Below are 14,856 nucleotides of genomic sequence, written 5' to 3' on the forward strand. Positions count from 1 at the left end.
TCCTCACCATCCAATGCTGCTGGAACTGTTGCTGGTGGAGGAGGAGGTGGTGGCTCGGTTGGCGCTTCAGTGGGTTTAACCACTTAAGGGACCCGAAAAAAAGCACATTAAATAAATAGTCAATGGAATGTACATTGAAGAGCATACACTGAAGCATAATAAATGCCATCTTACATGTTCGCTCCTTCGTGTCCACTCCAGGCCCTTCCATGCTGGGGGTCTGAGTGTACACAGTGGCAGTGTAGAGGGTGTCAGGTGTCAAACCGTCAAAGCAGTAATCACTTGCACTGCTTCTGACTGTGATCTCCTGAGCTCCACCTTGAGAGGCTGAAGAGGGAAGGGAAATTAGATCTATCCGAAACAATATTTCAAGAAATTCTCCAAAACTACTAAAGCACTTACGATCAACCGGTTGGACTTTAAGCCTGTAGGACGTTGCGGCTCTGTGCTGAGCCCAGCGAATGCAGAAGGTGTCATAGGCCACGTTATATGTTGTCAAGTCTGTCACATTCAGGTACACTAAAAAAGACCCAAAGCATATTTGACTGAGAATGCCAAAACAATTTGGAGTAGCTGTACCTCAGGTATCATCTTACATGTGGTGCCCTGGCCAATCAGAGGTCCACTGATCCCGGTGCTGTACTGCGCCAACACTTTCACATCATAAGTGGTTCCGGGTGTCAGGTTATTCAGTTGGTGGGTAGTGACATCGCCAACAAAAACCTCTTCGGACTGATCAGAGCCTGGGAGGAAACACAAACAGGACAGTGTGAAAAATATTTATGCTAATCAACGTTCTCATCTCAAGAATGGCATAACGCTACCTTCAGGCTGGTAGATAAGCTTATATCCGGTAACCCTTGATGGAGCTGGGTCCCAGGAGACCTTAAAGCGGGTGTACCATTCATCGGAAACGCGAAGGTTCCTGGGTCCAAGCATAGCCACTGTAGGAAAGCCCAGGCATAACGATTATCATCGGATCAGAGGAACAACATGCAAATGAAATTTCACATGGTTCTGTTTCATCACCTTATCAGTGATTATATGAACTATGGGGAATTTGGAAAACTACTTTCATTTTGTTAATTAGGTATAATGCAAGCCAGGACTACTTCAAGAAGCAGGTCTAGCTGGGCTCCAGCCATTGCGTAATCCTCTGGCAATAGCTTGTGTTTATTTTGGCCAGCGTGACATCAAGTCAAAACCTATTTTTCTGGAATTAATCACAATTCTAATCAAGTAAATGAATCCATTCAATCTTTCCGACTTCTGCCGTGAATTCCAAACATTCATGCCGAATTAAGTCAATGCAATTCTAGTGTTCTTCCTCCTGTAGAGACACGTTGAATAGTCTGTACCTGTGCGACCATCTCCTTCCAGTTCTCCTCCTGGTCCATCAGCATAGATGGCAGTCACTTTGATGTGATAAGGGGTATCTGAATCCAGGTTCTGCAGAACCACATTGTTTCTGTTCCCTTGGACTGTCGTCTGCAAGTCATATGACAGAAACCTAAATGTTAACTAACATAATCAACAATCATTGTAATTGGCAACATATGCAACATACCCTAAGGACGATGTTTATATTGGTGCACGTAAACAATTGAATACAAATGAGATGTTATGGCGAACTTTTCAGGATATGATTAGAGTGTGCAGCTGATCCTAATTATGTGGCCAACATATCCTTAATTTCTAAATTAAATTTACTCACTTTTATAATAATACAAAGTTCAACTAAGCTACAAAGTCTGCAAAAAATATACATACATATTCTTCAATGGGGTCTCCAGTGGTTGGGGCATAGGTGATGCGATATTGCGTGACTGGGCCATCAGCATGTTCCCAGCTCACAGAGAGACTGGAGGTCGTAGGGTCGTACACAACCATGTCCCTGGGGCCGCCGCGAGGACCTGCATTATAAGAAATGTCAGTACTTTCATCATAACAACCTATTTACGAACCTATTGATACTAAAATAAGTTTTCTAATCAAGCCAGCGTTGTAATCATAAGTTTCGTACGTGTTTTGCCGTTGTCAGCGATGGTTTCTCCTTCACCGTCACTGTATACGGCAACGACTGCAACGTTGTAATCAGTGTCTGGAATCAGATCTGGCAGCAATGCCGTGGTGGAAGTCCCTGGTACCATAACCTGTATGCAAACACATGAAAGTCATGTGAGAAGATTAAGTATCCTTTATTTGACTATGACCTCCCTTCTTTTGTGAAAATGAATGGAACAGTTATTTTGTCTGCTCTCCATCATTTGGACCCCCCTGCTTTACCTTCTTGTTGGAGCAAACGAGCAAATTTGAAGTGTATCATTAACATGACATACCAATTGCTCCCGCAAAGACCTTTCCCTTCTCTCTTGATGCACACGTGTACATTCTACACAACACCTCTCTGTGACCCATCATGCTGTCAGCACAGAGAGAAGGGACGAGCCAAATATTCTTTTGAAGTTGACGAGTGTGTTTGACGGCTGCGAAGGCCAAATCTTTGGCACACGAGTTGCATGAGACCAGAATTCTTGGAGAGTTACTCCAATAGAATTTCAAGGCCAACCAAAGGTAAAACTGTCAACCCAAAGCCAGTAATGCAGATGATACAGGCCATATTGTTGTGGAGTCATATCATATGCACCTCATAGAAAAACTGAAATCCTCACTATTTGATGCAGACGGCAAAGCGAGCCAATGATGTCACTCGAGTAAAACTTCAAAACTTGTTTACATATTTCGAAAAATTCTTTCCACGTTAAGATGTTGAAACACTCCTTCCAGATGTCACATACAGTGTTTTATGAACCCAGTTGAGGTTTATAATTCATGCTGATGTACAGGTATAAAGACATGACATTTGCTAAGCAGACTAATGTTTAGCTTTTAACGTCTTATTATGAGGCTGTTACATTCCTTGTGGCAAACAGAAGAGTACTTTAAATTCAAGTCAAATGTGGGCCGTTAGGTTGTTAAAATACATTTTATACACGTGTGCCCACTTGCTTGACGGAAACTCACCGATTCAGCAGGCTTGGCACCAGACACGGGGGAGTAGACCACCCGGTACTGCAGAACTGGTCCTGTGGCATGCTCCCAACGTACGTTCAGACTGTTGGTTGTGGGATTGAATACTTGGATGTTCCGGACAGGTCGACGCTCCACTGCCGTGCCAGGTATGGTGGATGGCAAGAAGGTAAGTTGAGTGTAGAGAGGGATCAAGTTAAAGATATAAGAGGCGAGGTCAAGAAAAGGTAAAGTATGAAGAGGATCGTTGGACAGAGTGAAGAGTGATGACAGAGCGAGGTTAAAGGGCAGTGGTGGAAGTGTTTGCACAGAGAGGTGGAGAGAGGATGAAACAAAACAGACTAGTTAGATCTACCCCAATAATTTACAGATGTCCCCTAAAGCCCAAAAATGTGCTCTATGCAAACATGAAGTTACAAGGATAAACATGTTGAAGCTTACTAACTCACTAATTATCTGGGGGGGGTGACCTTGACCCCTCTGTTCTGCATGAATCTTGAATTTTCAGTATGTTAATGAATTTGGGACAACTCTATGCTTCGAGCTCTGTAAAAAAAAAAAAATCCTGCTTTTCCTTCATACTGATATGTAATTCCAATCCAAAGGAGAGTTCTAGTTGAATAGATTTTGAAGATAGAATATCATATCAAAAGCATAGAAACACAACATGTCATATTGTTGTGCTGTGATTTTGAATCCTTTCAAATAATGAGCGACTGACTGGTCTAGGTACTAAAAAAATCTGCCTGTTGGTTTTTCCCATGGAACTACAATACATCCCATGGGAAAAAGCGGCAGATTCCCTCATGTTTATCTTTAAACTGTTGTAACAAAACTGCCATCAAAAGGAAACTTCCTGTCAGAGCCTTAAAGTATACACAAGGTGCATAAGCAGACACGCATTGAAAAATCCAAAGCACATGTTTAGTGCTTTTGTGCCGCTCCTCCATTATAACCTCATAAACGAAGAGAGAGTACTTCCGTGCTTTCACAGGCTGAAGCTAGTTGCTGGAAGTTCCTTTGAAATTTTAAAGTACAATAAAAGCTTAGAGAAGATCCTGATGTTGAATTAGACCGATTAAAAGCCCTGGAACTGAGAGTATAAAAGCCGCAAAGTCAATAAAAGTGCAATATAAAAAGTCTTGTTTTTGCAGGCATATGGTTGGATAAGCTGGTTAGGTTGGGGGAAAAAAAGGAAATATTTTAACAAAACGGAAATGATAGCAGGCACCGTTCTTGACCTTATTCAAGTAAGTCTAAGGCCATAGAGAATATAAAGCTTTCTATTCATTCATCAGTCCCCCTCCCCTTTCTTTCCTTTTCCCTAAAGCAGAGCAATTAAGTCAATGCTCCCCCTCCTCTGATACCCCAGGCTCACCATTATCCTGACCGCCACCCTTCATTCCATCCTTTAAATGGACAATATTACGGTAAAGAGAAAGAGGAGACACCATTATGAAGCTGCCAGCTGAGGAATTCCTTCCTACGCAATCACCCCACAAACTGCTGACTCATTCAAGGGTGGAGGTTGGCGGTTTCGAGCAGTCCGTAACCTCGCTCCAGATTTTTGCTTACTCTGCTGCCTCTTTTTTTTTCGTGATTGATCTACAGAGACGTTTATGGTATTGTACAATCAACTGGTTTTGGTTTTTATGACATCATGAAATGAATTGGTAATAACTAACTGCCATTTAATGAAGACAAAGTATTCACTGGATTTTTAACCAAGTGAAGGACATGGTCAATCTCTGAGATCATCCTCATTTTTCCAAGGATGTAATACAATGTTAGATACTGCAGAACACATGCATGGCAATTACCACCATGTCAGTATGGTTGGTTACTTCATAAAGTTCGAGCGGTTGCTTAGATTCAGTTCAGAAGAGGATTTTAAAGATGCAGTTCTTGATATTCCATTGGTTCTGATCATTTGTTTTGTCATCAAAACACAAAATAATGCACATATTGAAATGTGCATGCAAGGACTGTGAATATCAAGAATTCATACTTTAAAGGACAGAAAAGATCCATATCTTTTCTGAAGCATGGATCAAGTGAATAATTGGATGGATCAGTAAATGCAATGGATAAATGGATGGAAAAGATGAAGTGATATTTAAAGGAATGATGAGGGGATGATGGAATGGACTTCACAAACAATAAATTTATCAGCCATTTAACATAACTTTAGCGCATTAGGATAAGCAGCTGAGACAGGATAGCACTTGAAGGAACCGGGCCCACAAGAGCTGGGCATCGGCTAAGCGCCTCGCGTGATGATAATGATAGTGATGATGATGATGATAATGACGACGACAATGATGATGATAATAATGACGATGATGATAATAATGACGACGACAATGATGATGATAATAATGATGATGATGATGTTTTGACCAATGAGCAGCAATGCGTATATATATTAAGCATGCTTTCACTTATAAAGGAAAAACATGATTTTCCCTCTAACATATTTACTTACACGGATCACGGGTCTCGGACACTATAGAAAACAAAAAAAAGAAAGGTATAATGGGTTGATCCCTCATAAAACATTGTATACCCATCCATGTTGATACCACACACACATTCTGTCATACAAATAGGATGAAAAAAAGGGTTAAACTACCAGAAATGGATTTCATTTTACATTAGTGTTCATTCCCTGGCAGCACTTGCATGTTTTGCCATTTTCTGACAATGATGATGATGATGATAATGATGACGATGATAATGATGATAATAATGATGACGACGATGATGATAATAACGACGACGACAATGATGATAATAATGACGACGACGATAATGATGATGATGATGTTTTGACCAATGAGCAACGGTGCATATTGGCTATATATATTAAGCATGCTTTCACTTATAAAGGAAAAACATGATTTTCCCTCTAACATATTTACTTACACGGATCACGGGTCTCTGGCACTATAGAAGCAAAACAAAGAAAAGTATAATGGGTTTATCTCTCATAAAACATTGTATACCCATCCATGTTGATACCACACACATATTCTGTCATACAAATTGAATTAAAAAAAAGGGTTAAACTAACAGAAATGGATTTATTTTACGTTAGTGTTCATTCCCTGGCAGGACTTGCATGTTTTGCCCTTTTCTGACAATGATGATGATGATAATGACGACGATGATAATGATGATAATAATGATGACGACGATGATGATAATAATGACGAAGACAACGATGATGATGTTTTGACCAATGAGCAACGGTGCACATGGGCCATATATATTAAGCATGCTTTCACTTAAAAAGAAAAAACGTTGTTTTCACTTTAACATATTTACTTACACGGATCGCGGCTCTCGGTGACTATAGAAGCAAAAAAAGAAAGTTATAATGGGTTTATCCTTTCTAACAATGATGATGATGATAATGACGACGATGATAATGATGATAATAATGACGACGACGATGATGATAATGATGATAATGATGTTTTGGCCAATGAGCAACGGTGCACATCGGCCATAATATTAAGTATGCTTTCAGTTAAAAAGGAAAAATATGGTTTTCCCTTTAACATATTTACTTACACGGATCACGGCTCTCGGACACTATAGAAGCAAAAAAAGAAAGGTATAATGGGTTTATCCTTTCTAACAATGATGGTGATGATAATGACGACGATGATAATGATGATAATAATGAAGACGACGATAATGATGATAATAATGACGAAGATGACGATGATAATGATGATGTTTTGACTAACGAGCAACGGTGCACATTAGCCATATATATTAAGCATGCTTTCGCTTAAAAAGGAAAAACATGGATTTTCCTTTAACATATTTACTTACGCGGATCACGGCTCTCGGACACTATAGAAGCAAAAAAAGAAAGGTATAATGAGTTTATCCTTTCTAACAATGATGGTGATGATAATGACGACGATGATAATGATGATAATAATGAAGACGACGATAATGATTATAATAATGACGAAGACGACGATGATAATGATGATGTTTTGACTAATGAGCAACGGTGCACATTAGCCATATAGATTAAGCATGCTTTCCACTTAAGAAGGAAAAACATGGTTTTCCCTTTAACATATTTACTTACACGGATCGGGGCTCTCGGACACTATAGAAGCAAAAAAGAAAGGTATAATGGGTTTATCCTTTCTAACAATGATGGTGATGATAATGACGACGATGATAATGATGATAATAATGACGACGACGATGATGATAATGATGATAATGATGTTTTGACCAATGAGCAATGGTGCACATCGGCCATAATATTAAGTACGCTTTCAGTTAAAAAGGAAAAATATGGTTTTCCCTTAAACATATTTACTTACACGGATCACGGCTCTCGGACACTATAGAAGCAAAAAAAGAAAGGTGTAATGGGTTTATCCTTTCTAACAATGATGGTGATGATAATGACGACGATGATAATGATGATAATAATGAAGACGACGATAATGATGATAATAATGACGAAGACGACGATGATAATGATGATGTTTTGACTAATGAGCAACGGTGCACATTAGCCATATATATTAAGCATGCTTTCGCTTAAAAAAGAAAAACATGGTTTTCCCTTTAACAGATTTACTTACACGGATCGCGGCTCTCGGACACTATAGAAGCAAAAAAAGAAATGTGTAATGGGTTTATCATTTCTAACAATGATGGTGATGATAATGACGACGATGATAATGATGATAATAATGAAGACAACGATAATGATGATAATAACGACGAAGACAACGATGATAATGATGATGTTTTGACTAATGAGCAACGGTGCACATTAGCCATATATATTAAGCATGCTTTCGCTTAAAAAGGAAAAACATGGTTTTCCCTTTAACATATTTACTTACACGGATCGCGGCTCTCGGACACTATAGAAGCAAAAAAAGAAAGGTATAATGGGTTTAACCTTTCTAACAACGATGATGATGATGATAATGACAACGATGATAATAATGGTGACGGCGATGGTGATAATGACGAAGACGACGACGATAATGATGATATTTTGACCAATGAACAACGGTGCACATTAGCCCTATATATTAAGCATGCTTTCACTTAAAAAGGAAAACATAATTTTTCCTTTAACATATTTACTTACACGGATCACGGCTCTCTGACACTATAAAAGCAAAAAAAGAAAGGTATAACGGGTTTATCCTTTCTAACGATGATGACGATGATGATAATGACGACGATGATAATGATGACGACGATGATGATAATAACGAAAACGACGATGATAATGATGATGTTTTGACCAATGAACAACGGTGCACATTAGCCATACATATTAAGCATGCTTTCACTTAAAAAGGAAAACATGATTTTTCCTTTAACAGATTTACTTACACGGATCACGTCTTTCTGACACTATAAAAGCAAAAAAAGAAAGGTATAAAGGGTTTATCCTTTCTAACAATGATGATGATGATAATGACGACGATGATAATGATGATAATAATGATGACGACGACGATGATAATAATGACGAAGACGACGATGATAATGATTGTGTTTTGACCAATGAGCCACAGTCCTCATCGGCCATATAGATTAAGCATGCTTTCCACTTAAAAAGGAAAAACATGGTTTTCCCTTTAACAGATTTACTTACACGGATCACCGCTCTCGGACGCTATAGAAGCAAAAAAGAAAGGTATAATGGGTTTATCCTTTCTAACAATGATGATGATGATAATGATGACGACGATGATGATGATAATAATGACGACGATGATAATGATGATGTTTTAACCAATGAGCAACGGTGCACATTGGCCATATATATTAAGCATGCTTTCACTTAAAAAGGAAAAACATGGTTTTCCCTCTAACATATTTACTTACACGGATCATCCCTCTCGTACACTATAGAAGTGAAACAAAAAAGGTATAATGTGTTCATCTTTCATAAAACATTGTATACGTTTCAATGTTGACACCACACACACGTTCACAGTCATACAAATAGGATGGGGAAAAAAGGGTTAAACTACCGAAAATGGATTTAATTTTAAACTAGTGTTCATTCCTGGATTTAATTTTACACTAGTGTTCATTCCCTAGCAGGACTTACATGTTTTGCCATTTTCTGACATGCGTTGTCCTTCTCCAGCAGAGTAAACAGGAACGACAGTCACAGTGTAGACGGTATCAGAGTCGAGGTTCTTCAGAACTGTGTTGTAAGTGTTGCCTGATACTTGGACCTGAAGGAGTGACAACACAGAATACTTTAGGGGAAGATCTGACAAGGCTGTCTCATTAAACTTTAATGATTAAAGTGAGACTGGGCTATGGGAAAAAGGAGGATCTGGATTAAAGGATCAATTCCAAGAATTTTCTTCTTCTATTAACATTCCGACCTAAGTCAAGACCCATCACTCAGTCTTCTTTAGTACTTGCTTATACTATCTGGGTCACAGCAGGAATTGAAGACCACCCATCTGATTAAAGGCACTGCGGATGGGTCTTGAGTGGAATTTGTTTCCAGAAACACGAGAGTCAGCTATAAACAAACACTATTCTACCAATGGCCGTTTTTTTAACATTTTCCTTAATATCTTTGTAAATAATGCAGAAATGATAGCAATATTCAGGCATTGTTAAGATGTGGGCATCGTAGTCCATGATACAAATACACAAACTCGTCTGAAATCCAAGAATTTCCATAAATCCAGCTGACTTTTCCCAAAAATATTCCAGTGAACAAACTTGGCTCTGATTTACCGTGTCTTCCCGGCCTCCAGCTGCAGGTTGATAGAAGACTCTATACTGTCGCACGTTGCCATCAGCAGGCTCCCAATCAACATTCAGGGTGCTGGTAGTGGGGTCAGTGACCCGCAGGTTCCTGACACCACCCAGAGGCTCTGAAGTAAAAGAAAGCAACTCAATACTATTGTGACATCATATCGTTCTGGCAACTCAAATAATTTTCTCCCTCCTTATACACTGAAAAACAAATCATTAAAGCTGCTCCTGTTGATACTTGTTCTTCAGAAGCATCCAAAGTGTAAACATCTTACTGGTCCTGCCAAGTTCAATCAGTTCTTCACTGACTCCTCGGGGGTAAACAGCCACCACACTGATGGAATATTCAGTGTCAGGGGTTAGCTTGGGCATGAAGAGAGTGGTCTTCTTTCCTCCAACTTGGGCCTATTGGGGGAAATAAGGAGCATGTTAGGTTTCCTCTCTTGTGTATATAATATTAAACGTGCCTGACATAATCTTGCAAAACACATTATTGCCAAAGATGCCTTATCTTCACCAAGGTAACTAAACTGGCATTAACTTTTTATCCATCCTTCTCTGTCATATTCTGAAGCCAACTATGTGGTAACCACATTTCATCAGGTCTTAAAGAGGAACACAGTCCAGCAAGCCTGCAGATTAAGTGAAGCCATGTGAGGTGAAGCTGAAGGTGTTGACAGCCTCTAACAGAGCAGCGAACCCCTCAGACAGGTTCCATCAAATCATGGTTGCCTTTTCCAAACAACAGTTATGGATATTTGACTTAGAGTAAACTGCATTCATGCAAAAGTGACGCCGCTGTGGTTGAGCAATGCACAAATATTTTCTGGATGAGACTGTACTCAAGTCAATTCAACTGAGGCCTGCTAAATCATAAAGTAAGCGTACTGTCCAAATTGTAATACACAAACTCAATTCGGTCCAGGCATTATAAATCCATTTTGGTTTCAAGTCTTTGGCATTACAAATATCACATGACTTACAGTCTGGGTCCTGCCTCCGGAAGTGGGAACGTAGGTGATCCTGTAGTTCTGGACACGGCCTGGAGCTGGAGTCCATCTGGCGTTCAGGGTTGTGGTTGTTTCATTGTACACAACCAGGTTGGTAGGAGGAGCAAGAGGTGCTGAAGAATACATACGTGACAATTACAACCTTGTCAGGATGGTTGGTTATCCTAGCAGATAAGAACTGTTGCTTGATATAAAAATTTAAATGCTTTTAAAGATGCTCTCCTTGATATTCCGGCCATTGACTCGAATTTATATGTCAATGAATCCAAATGTCTTTGTCATCAAAACAAGATAACCAACATATTGGAATGTGCATGCTTCCTATGATATGAATATCAAGGATTGCTGCTTTAAATGCAGAAAAAAAATACTCATCTGAGGGATGGTATCTTTTCTGACGCAGGGATGGATTTGGAATAAATAAGTGCAATGGATGGATTGATGGAAAGATGGGATGATGATGATGATGACAATGATGATGATGATGGAATGGACATCAACACAAAGTAAAAGTCAATCCTGACATGCACGCTTGAACTCCGTCTTCATCCATTTAACTTCAATTGAATCATTCTTAAGAGGAGCATTAGGAAAAGTAGCAGGGCAACAAGCACGCAGACAAAGACGGAAGCTGGAAGCACTTCAAGTCACCAGCTGTGTCAGCGGTAGCACAGCTGGCCTCGCAATGATGATGAAGGTGATGATGATGATGATGATGATGATGATGTTTGACCAATGAACACCAGTGCAGATTGGCCAAAATAATAAATCATGCTTTCATCACTTGAAAAGGAAAATCATCGTTTTCCTTTTTGACACATTTACTTACACGGAACACTTCTCCTGGGCACTACAGAGGCAAAAATAAAAAGATATAATGGGCGCACCTTTGACTGAACATAATACCATTTACAAAACCTTTGACCAAAATTCTTCATGGAGAAACTCTCATGCAACTGGGCTTAAAAATTGGATTTATGTTAACGTTTTGTCATCTTACATGTCCTCTCAGTGCCAAGCAGGTCTTCGCTCTCAGACTCGTCTGGATAGATGGCGGTGACTGACACATCATAGGGAGTGTCCGGTTCCAGGTTCTCCAGAACATGGGTCGTCTCATCGTTATTCAGAATTGCCTGATGAGAAAAAACATAGCATAGAGTAATTAAATGGGGAGAAATGAAATATACTTCCAGTTGCTTTTAAGAAATGTGGGCAGACATACATATTGGATGTTGGTTTCTCCCTTCTTGGTCCAGCCAATGCGATAGAGAGCCACATCAGGAGCTCCATGCTCCCAGGTGGCTCTAAAACTGGTCTGGGTAATCTCTGAGAATCTAAGGTTCTTTGGAGGAGGAACCACATCTGCGAGATGGAAGATTAGAAGTTAGGGTTAGCTCATTTTATTGTCATTGTAGTTGTATCTTCTTCAATCTTACCAGTGATTCCGACGCCCGGCATGGTCTGACCAGCACCTGCATCATAGATTGGGGTAACAGACAGGGTATACTCGGTCTGTGAGATCAGGTTGTCTAGTACTGTAGTGGTCCTTGATCCATCCACTTCCAGCTGTAAACATTATTATTGCATAACATTATTCCAAATTTGTAAACTGACTGAAGGTATTTTTTCCCCAAGTCTTGCACAAGTTTCCAGACATTATTTGGAAGCCAAATCAGACATTTTTATGTGTCTGTGTTTTAAGTGGCATACTGTCACAGAGTGGGTAAAAATCCCATCATCCATTAAGCCAACATTTTGCTATTTTAGAGCCAGAAGACTTTTCCACCGACTGACTACATTTTTCATAATCAAACTGACAGGCCATCAGACACTTCCACATATGTTTCCAGAACAAGAATTCTCCCGAAAGGGGAAAAAAACAACCATGTAGTCTATCCATTCAACAGCACCATAAACCCGACTTTGACCCTGGTAAAACCAAACTGTCTTAACTTTTTCATCAGACACAAACATTTTGAATGTTCATACAGCTAGATGCTGTATCCTCCACTTCCACACGGGAAGACAAATCAAACTCACCTCCTTAGGTTCTCCAGCCTCAGGCTGGTAGGTGATGATGTACTTGCGGACAGGACCGGGAGCAGCATCCCAGATGAGCCTCATGCTGCTATGAGTGGTATCCTGGACCCTTAGTTCACCCGCGGGTGGCAGGGGCACTGAATAAGGGAACAGACACAAATATGTGATAATCAGACACGGTCCAAGTTGACATTTTTAGGATTGTCATTGTCCAGGAATATTATCTGAATTCATCCAGTGCTTACAGGTGACTCCCTGTTGTCTCAGTGGTTCACTGGCTCTTTCTCCATGTAGGGCCAAGATGGACACAGTGTAGGCCGTGTTGGGTGTTAATTTCACGAGCTGGGCATCAGTTGTGCCACCAGCCACGATGATCTGTGAGAAAATAACGCGGGTTGGAAAGTAAATAAAACCAATTGCGCATTTGGTTTCATTCATTCTTTTGAAGCTCTCACAGAAAAAATTCTGACGCTCCCTCGGCTGAGTGAGATCATACATGATTACTCCCACGCTTTTCGAACAATGTGACTTTGTATTTCCCTTTTTCTTGGAGACAATAATGGTAGCTGTGTATTACAAATATGACCTCATTGTGTTACACCTGTTTGCGCTCCAAGACTTCTCACCAGAGTTAAGCAATGTAGCTTAGCTTTAAAAACTACCTTCAAAATTTCAATTAGCCTAATATAAGCAGGAGGCAATTACCTCCTGATCAAGTGTCGACTCCGTGGCATTGATGGCGCTGTAGAGCAACTTGTAGCCTGTAGCACCTGGTACCGGCTCCCATCTCACTCTCATTGTGGTCATCTGTTCATCATAGATGTCCATCCTTCTTACCCCAGGCAGGGGCACTGCAGAACAGAGGATGAAGAATTATTCATTAATTATTAAACATTCTCATAGACAGTGTCTCTCTCTGAGCTGTATTTTTTTTACAGCGTGCCAATAAAACTTAAGCACTTTAAAAAAAAAAAAGTCAAAATGAAGCTCATACCACACGGCACATACTTAATGAAGATTTAGTATGTCATTTTGCAGCCCTATAATTTCAGTAACTTCGGGCTCAGCAAAATAATTTGCAATAAATTAGGTTATTTTAACTCCATATGAGGACTGGAACCAATCAAACAGACACACTAAACCAATTACTTTTCCCTATATCAATTTTGGGCCAGCTGAATGATCTGATATGATTGTGACATAACACATAAATCTGTCATCCGGGATGAGCAAGAATTTCCAGCTTTCTGACGCTCTTTTCTGGATGGGGAAAGTGTTTTTATTCTTCTATGCTTCGCATGGTATGCCAAAAGGGCGATAAAAGTTTAGAGCGCCGTTCTTTAATGTTGACATTATTTGAAGACAACGATCTAGAGTTTACATTCCCACTAGAAAGGCTGACCCTACATGGATGCTTCAAAGTCCTTTGAATCAAACAGTGCATTCCGAGCAGTACACCGAAACCGCAGAGAGCAAAAACCTACATGTGGTCTCGACGCCATTTAATGGCTCGCTGATCTCTTCTCCCACCACAGAGTAGACGTTAACCAGATACTCGGTCAGGGGGTCAAGTTGCTCAAGTACCACTGTGTTCTGAGTGCCATCCACAAACACCTATTAAAACAGAGGACATTTAGAAGATGGTCTGCAGTTGTATGGTCATTGGCACACATCCATTTCACACATTGGCACACATGATGATTAATTATTATTATTATTATTATTGTGATCTGCGCATACAATGAGATTAATATTTTTTTGTCGCAATTTTCATTTTTAATATAACAATGTGTTCATTATTGTTATTATAGTTTGTAATTTGAAATATGCAAGCAATATATTAACAAATATATTTTCAGACTGCCACTTGGTCCATGTCAATCAAAAGTAATATAATTTCTTTCTTTGTATATTTTTGAGAATTTGATATTAGATACATCTGGGCCTTTTTAGATTGTGCTGGCATTATATTTTCTAATAGATT

At 39.6% G+C, this 14,856-nt stretch overlaps 1 protein-coding gene across 50 annotated transcripts in view; it reads right to left on the reverse strand.

Moving 5' to 3' along the window:
* Window positions 1-14,856, reverse strand: part of LOC133169750 (collagen alpha-1(XII) chain-like) — a 48,138-nt gene that overhangs the window by 15,313 nt on the left and 17,969 nt on the right. For 2 of the 50 annotated variants that reach the window (XM_061302178.1, XM_061302217.1), the window contains exons 23-56: window positions 14,357-14,486; window positions 13,578-13,723; window positions 13,118-13,247; window positions 12,873-13,009; window positions 12,269-12,398; window positions 12,055-12,194; window positions 11,833-11,965; window positions 11,662-11,682; window positions 10,806-10,945; window positions 10,098-10,227; window positions 9,802-9,941; window positions 9,152-9,281; window positions 8,923-8,943; window positions 8,690-8,710; window positions 8,425-8,445; window positions 8,174-8,194; window positions 7,920-7,940; window positions 7,653-7,673; window positions 7,386-7,406; window positions 7,142-7,162; window positions 6,874-6,894; window positions 6,607-6,627; window positions 6,362-6,382; window positions 5,956-5,976; window positions 5,516-5,536; window positions 3,025-3,167; window positions 2,024-2,153; window positions 1,771-1,913; window positions 1,359-1,488; window positions 825-944; window positions 597-743; window positions 403-519; window positions 175-327; window positions 8-82 (exon numbers count right to left, since the gene is read on the reverse strand). In XM_061302178.1, the coding sequence (XP_061158162.1) occupies window positions 8-82; window positions 175-327; window positions 403-519; window positions 597-743; window positions 825-944; window positions 1,359-1,488; window positions 1,771-1,913; window positions 2,024-2,153; window positions 3,025-3,167; window positions 5,516-5,536; window positions 5,956-5,976; window positions 6,362-6,382; window positions 6,607-6,627; window positions 6,874-6,894; window positions 7,142-7,162; window positions 7,386-7,406; window positions 7,653-7,673; window positions 7,920-7,940; window positions 8,174-8,194; window positions 8,425-8,445; window positions 8,690-8,710; window positions 8,923-8,943; window positions 9,152-9,281; window positions 9,802-9,941; window positions 10,098-10,227; window positions 10,806-10,945; window positions 11,662-11,682; window positions 11,833-11,965; window positions 12,055-12,194; window positions 12,269-12,398; window positions 12,873-13,009; window positions 13,118-13,247; window positions 13,578-13,723; window positions 14,357-14,486 (2,938 nt within the window). The remainder of the gene's footprint in view (window positions 1-7; window positions 83-174; window positions 328-402; window positions 520-596; window positions 744-824; window positions 945-1,358; window positions 1,489-1,770; window positions 1,914-2,023; window positions 2,154-3,024; window positions 3,168-5,515; window positions 5,537-5,955; window positions 5,977-6,361; window positions 6,383-6,606; window positions 6,628-6,873; window positions 6,895-7,141; window positions 7,163-7,385; window positions 7,407-7,652; window positions 7,674-7,919; window positions 7,941-8,173; window positions 8,195-8,424; window positions 8,446-8,689; window positions 8,711-8,922; window positions 8,944-9,151; window positions 9,282-9,801; window positions 9,942-10,097; window positions 10,228-10,805; window positions 10,946-11,661; window positions 11,683-11,832; window positions 11,966-12,054; window positions 12,195-12,268; window positions 12,399-12,872; window positions 13,010-13,117; window positions 13,248-13,577; window positions 13,724-14,356; window positions 14,487-14,856) is intronic. The other 48 variants (XM_061302228.1, XM_061302230.1, XM_061302179.1 and 45 more) reach the window with 47 other exon arrangements.

This window comes from Syngnathus typhle, linkage group LG16 (assembly GCF_033458585.1).
Source record: "Syngnathus typhle isolate RoL2023-S1 ecotype Sweden linkage group LG16, RoL_Styp_1.0, whole genome shotgun sequence".
Taxonomy (NCBI): Eukaryota; Metazoa; Chordata; class Actinopteri; order Syngnathiformes; family Syngnathidae; genus Syngnathus; species Syngnathus typhle.